This window comes from Silurus aristotelis (genome assembly GCF_946808225.1).
Source record: "Silurus aristotelis genome assembly, chromosome: 5".
In the NCBI taxonomy this organism is placed as follows: Eukaryota; Metazoa; Chordata; class Actinopteri; order Siluriformes; family Siluridae; genus Silurus; species Silurus aristotelis.
In genome coordinates this window covers 8,849,238-8,855,237 of record NC_139578.1, presented here as the reverse complement: position 1 = coordinate 8,855,237, position 6,000 = coordinate 8,849,238, and the positions used below count along the sequence as shown (strand labels likewise).

Genomic DNA, 6,000 nt, shown 5'->3' with positions numbered 1-6,000 from the left:
AAAAAAAAAATTTTTTGTTTCTTTAACCAGAGGGAAATCCATTTTTTGAAGCTTATTTAGATTCAGGTTTGCATGCAGTTCTTAAAAGTGCTTTATTTTCTCACCCGCTTGTGACTTTCATTTTCCTTTCACTTGTCTTATTGTCCAGTCATGTGATTCAGCAGAACACTATAAAAAAAAAATAAATCATAAACTACTCTCATTCTGCTTTACCCTTTTTTATTAACAAGAAGCCCTTGGACACTTTCTACATGTTTATAGGTTTCACACCAGTCGGTTATTTGTGAAAATCTAATGATTGCCATTTCTTAAAAAACTGAAACTATCCTGTCTGGCATGGACAACTGTGAAGGCCAACGTCACTGAAATAAAATTTTTTCCATGTTTAATTTGATTAAATGAAGCTGATATGTTTTGTGCTTTTGCCACATGATTGGCTAATTAATAGTGGCATAAATTTACAGATGTTCCTATTAAAGTGGTCACTGTGTGTATTTCTATATCCATTACCCGTGCAGAATTTTATACAAAAATAGTAGTGGATTTCAGATGACTTCTGTAAAAAAAAAAAAAAGAGAGAGGGAGAGAGAGAAGCATGGCTTCATCATTATGACAATAAAAATGAATAGGACTGGAAGTGCAGTGTAAGCAGTAGCAGTGTCCAGAGTCCACAGCAGCAGTCAGTTTACTGTGTGAACAAGTGTGTATCAGTGGGGGTAGTGGATGCACCTGTCTTGGCTTTAACTCTATTAACTTTACTATTTTCACACAGACAGCACCAAATCAGGATGCCTTCTGGAAGGACTGTCAAGCTTATCCTGTATGAGGTGTTAGAATTTGCATGTCTGTGTGTGCCTGTGTTTGTGGTTCTGGAGCGCTTTGCATCACTTCTAAGCTTTGTGGAATTAAATAACAGGACGGCTTACTGGTTGGTGGTGGCAGCATCCATAGCCTATGTGACCTCTGTGTCCTTGTTTGTCTGGGTGCCACTAAAGTACTTCATCCTGAATTCCAGGGGTTTCCTTGAAGAAGTTACCCACTGGTAAGTATGTTTTGTCTTTGTATGTAATGACCCTCAGTCACCATTCACCGTGTATCCTTCTGTGTGTCTTAACTGCATCTCACATATTAGAAATAGAATTTGCAGGTTGGGCAGATATACACACAAAAAATCTCTGAAATGCTTTGGAATCCCATTGATTGCTTGTGTGTGTGTGTGTGTCTCTCTGTGTGTGTTTCGAGGTGTGACTGCAAATAAGTTGGGGTGTCATGGTGCTGAAGTGGGTAGCTAATAAATGTGATTTTTTTCAAAATTTGTAATGAAGTAATATTCTAATTGTGCTTTGATTAAAATATATAACAATGCCTGTTTGAATCATATTAAAAAATATAGGCTATATACTCTATAATTGCGCCTGTAATGAGAAGTGGGTAAAACGTTACACTTCCGTCCTGAAGGGAGTTTAAATCATTGATGCTCATGGGCCCTTAAGCAAGGCCTTTAGCCATCAACTGCATAGTTATATAAATAAGATAATTGTAAGTAATTCAGAGAAGATTATTAATATCACTATATCTACTACAATGGCTCAGGACCACAGGGTGCATTTTATCGCCTATCACTGCACATCTCAACAATGATGGAGTTGTAATAAATGGACATTTGCTGCCACCCAGATGAGGGTTTCCTTTCGAGTCTGGTTCCACTGAAAATGTTGCTTCCTCATTCCTCAAGTTTTTCCTTGCCACAGTCACCACTGGCTTGCCCAAACTTACAATTATAAGGTAAAAACTTACATTCTTTTATAACTGCTTTATCTCTATAAAGCTGTTTGAGACAATATCCATTGTTAAAAACACTATACAAATAAAGATAAATTGAATTAATTACTCAGAATAGAGTGCCTACCAAAGGCTAAAAACATAAATGTAATCTCGTGCAGTTTAGCCTGTCTCTATAACAAGTAGAAATAAATTTGCGATACTTTCCTGTTGTGAGAATTATTTTCACCCTTATTCAGAGCGATTAACAATATTCGCATTCATACAACTGAACAGTTGAGGGTCTTGCCCTAGGGTCCAGCAGTGGCAGCTTGGTGGTGCTAAGAGTTTAACTCATAACCAGCTGATCAGAAGACCAACAACTTAGCAACTACTTCCCTTTATACTGTATATCCAAGGAGTTCCCTTTGTACCAGAGATATTTTTCTTGAATAAACTAAACATGTGAAAATCTCTTCTTCTTCCACAGGAGACCTGTCACTCTTGCCCATGCACTTCTCTGCACGCTACCATGTTTTGCCATTGTCATTTCCAGCTCGAAGGTAAAATTCCACTCTGGTTGTACATCCACTTATAATCTTGTTAAACATTTCATTATATGCAGATTCTAAATTTAATTATCACTGAAGGTCTCTACTTTACCAAGCATGTGACAGTTTGTGAGTTGGTGTTGAAAGCTGAACCAACTTTTAAAGGAACTGTTTAATTCTTTTCAAGAAATTAGTTATAAAGTTTTTATGTACATTAATTGTAGGTAACAAAAATAAAGATAGCCAAATGTAACTTTTTTAGCCTCAATGAATCTATCAATACCATTAGCTGGAAACAAACTTTATGTTGTAAGCTCTAATGCACTAATATGACCAAGCAACTTTGGTATTCTTCAAATAATAGTAGAACATTTAATTTGTAGTTAAACCGAAAATTATAAATGGTAGTGGCAAATGTGTCATCATTTTTCACTAAGGTTCTACTTCTACAGTTTTAAAAGAAAGGTGAATGGTCTTGTGTGTGCTATTCAGTAAGCCACACTCAAAACAACGGTTTTATCATTAACTCGGGTCAAACCAGTGGAATGTCAATGGTTTTTCTATTACAGCTAACATAAAGCTATAATAACGATCGTTACGGGTTATAACTCAGTGGCTAACAAATACAACAACTTCCTTGATGAAACGTGACATATACTGCTGCGCAATATTTATTAACTTAAAAGCTTAATAATCTTTAATGCTGTATAAAAAATATATATATAATATAATTATATATATATATATATATATATATATATATATATATATATATATATATATATATATATATATATATATATATATATATATAATCTGTCTAACAATGTAACAATGCTCTTCTGACTCCAATTTACATCTTGGCAGGTTCAGTTGGATGCAGAAATTTTACATGACCATTTTAACGAGCTTCCTGTCTCTTTGGTGCTCTTTGCCCTCATCTGTGTGGACATTGTAGAGAAAATTCGTCCATATCGCCTACGAGGACAAGGTATTAATTTATGACAAATTATTGAACTGAAGTAAAGTCAGTTCATTTATAACCGAAACGAGTTTTCAAATATTCATTAACTGTAGATAAATTTACAAACATTTTACAATGGTTTTGAAAATAGTTCAATATATATATTTAAAAAGTGTTAAAATTGCAGTACAATTCACGCCATTATGCAGTCAGCAAATCATGAGGCAAATACACTAAAAATCTATTCAGATACAGGTTTCCAGGTAATATATGATGTGCCATCAAAAGGTTTTGAGACTAAAGGTGCTAACTGATGCTATTCTGACCACCTGTGTTACCATGTCTGCGATTTCATCAAGGAAAGCAAGTTAGAACAAAGAGCAAACATTAAATTCTGAAGACCTTTAATAAGCTCAACCCCCGGAAAATGTCAAAACTATTTGGCAACTTGTGCATGGTGATCGTCCGGAGAACAATCCACACGATCTCACATCCACCCACACCCTACTGGCCAAACTTCGCCCATTTCCCGGAGATGAAGATCCAGTTCATAGGTCACCGTTTTGGCACCACTCCGGAGATCCAGCATGAATCGCATGACGTGCTTAGAAAAGAAGACTTCCAGGACATATTGCTGAAGTGGCAGAAACTGTATTGCAGTGTAAGAGGATTATTTTGTGTGTAAATATAGATAAATAAAGTACATTTTTATATACATAGCTAGCCTTAAAACTTCTTGATACCACCTCATACACATCAAACATCAAAATGGGAAAAATATAGTCTATGTGAATTTGAGGTCTGTGGGCACTCATTAAAACTGGACAAAAAATTGACATTTAATGTTACATTTCTGTGAGCTTATGCCTACTTGTATTGGTGTTAAATTCTTAAATATGACTGTCAAGAGTGGAATTATTTTTCCACTATTCAGTGGAAATTCTGTAGATTCTTGTATGTACTGTAAGGTACTGACAGCCACACCATGGTCAAAGTAATGCAAATTTATGTTTTGTTAGTGTTTGGTTTAAACATTAGCTGAAGCAAGTGACCTATATCTGCATGATTTTATGCATAGAACTGCCACATGATTCAATAATTTGCAGATAATTGCATGAAGCTTACAGCTGTTTGTATTAAAGTGGTCAGTGATTGTTTGCAATTGAAACTTAATTGACAAAGTATTTATTGGTCAATTTCTATTATTCTTAATGTATTTTCTCAATAAACAGATAGGCTAGACTTTGAGGTTCCTGGGCCTGTTCTGACTCACCTGGAGCAGGTGTCCACTGTGTCATCGCAACTGCAAGCTAACAGAGTTGCAAATGGCTCGGTGCCGAGGTCAGAAGCCATAAACACATCACCGACAGGACGCTGGGCCAACATGGATGGCATCTCACGTACCTCCAGTACGGCCTACCTATACTCTCAATCCTACTATGACTTCGGGTGTCTTCGCTTCATGTGTGTTAGAGATCCTCGCCATGAGCTCTTCCTGGATACATTTGTATTCTGGCTGGATACAGTGGAAATGATCAGAGTAGCTGGGGTTCAGAAGATTTACTACTCAAATTGGGTCTTTCCTATCTACATTCTAAGCTTTTTCTCAATTTTGCGTGGGGTTTTAACTCCTCACAATCCAATGCTAACTACTTTAGGAGTAGTAGCCCAGGACCTGCCTTTTCTGGTTTTACGGGTCTGCCTGGTCATTCTCTATGGTTATGTGACTCCAATACTCTATATCATGAAGAATTTGCTCTCATGTCTGACTTTTGTTTACTTTCACTTTTTGACAAAACTGAAGGTGTTTAACAGAGGAAGCATGTTCTGATACCTCAGAAGAGTATGTGTGTGTTTGCGCGCGCGTGTGTGTATTAATTGTAAACCACTACATTATATATAATATACAGTGCCTTGCAAAAGTATTGACCCCCCTTGGCGTTTTTCCTATTTTGTTGCCTTACAACTTGGAATTAAAATGGATTTTCATTTGGATTTCATGTAATGGACATACACAAAATAGTCCAAATTGGTGAAGTGAAATGAAAAAAATAACTTGTTTCAAAAACTTCTAAAAAATAAATAACAGAAAATTGGTGCATGCATATGTATTTATATGTATTTGTACTTTGCTATTAAGCCCCTAAATAAGATCTGGTGCAACCAATTACCTTCAGAAGTCACGTAATTGTGAAATCTAAGTGTCACATGATCTTAGTATATATAATATATATATATATATATATATATATATATATATATATATATATATATATATATATATATATATATATATATATATATATATATATACACCTGTTCTGAAAGGCCCCAGAGTCTGCAACACCACTAAGCAAGGGGCACCACCAAGCAAGCGGCACCATGAAGACCAAGGAGCTCGCCAAACAGGTCAGACACAAAGTTGTGGAGAAGTACAGATCAGGGTTGGGTTATAAAAAAACATCCAAAACTTTGAACATCCCATGGAGCCCTATTAAAGCCAATTATTTAAAAATGGAAAGAATATGGCACCACAACAAACCTGGCAAGAGAGGGCCGCCCACCAAAACTCACGGACCAGGCAAGGAGGGCATTAATCAGAGAGGCAACAAAGAGACCAAAGATAACCCTGAAGGAGCTGCAAAGCTCCACAGCGGAGATTGGAGTATCTGTCCATTGGACCACTTTTAGCTGTACACTCCACAGAGGTGGGCTTTACGGAAG

The 6,000-nt window shown here is 36.2% G+C and overlaps 1 protein-coding gene across 1 annotated transcript; it reads left to right on the top strand.

Moving 5' to 3' along the window:
- Positions 1–724: 724 nt before the first annotated feature.
- On the top strand, positions 725–5,323 carry tmem236 (transmembrane protein 236). The gene is made up of 4 exons (XM_083543084.1): positions 725–1,042; positions 2,252–2,324; positions 3,180–3,303; positions 4,509–5,323. The coding sequence occupies exons 1-4, from the start codon at positions 789–791 to the stop codon at positions 5,105–5,107; spliced, it is 1,050 nt and encodes a 349-aa protein (XP_083399210.1). The 5' UTR covers positions 725–788; the 3' UTR covers positions 5,108–5,323.
- Positions 5,324–6,000: the final 677 nt, after the last annotated feature.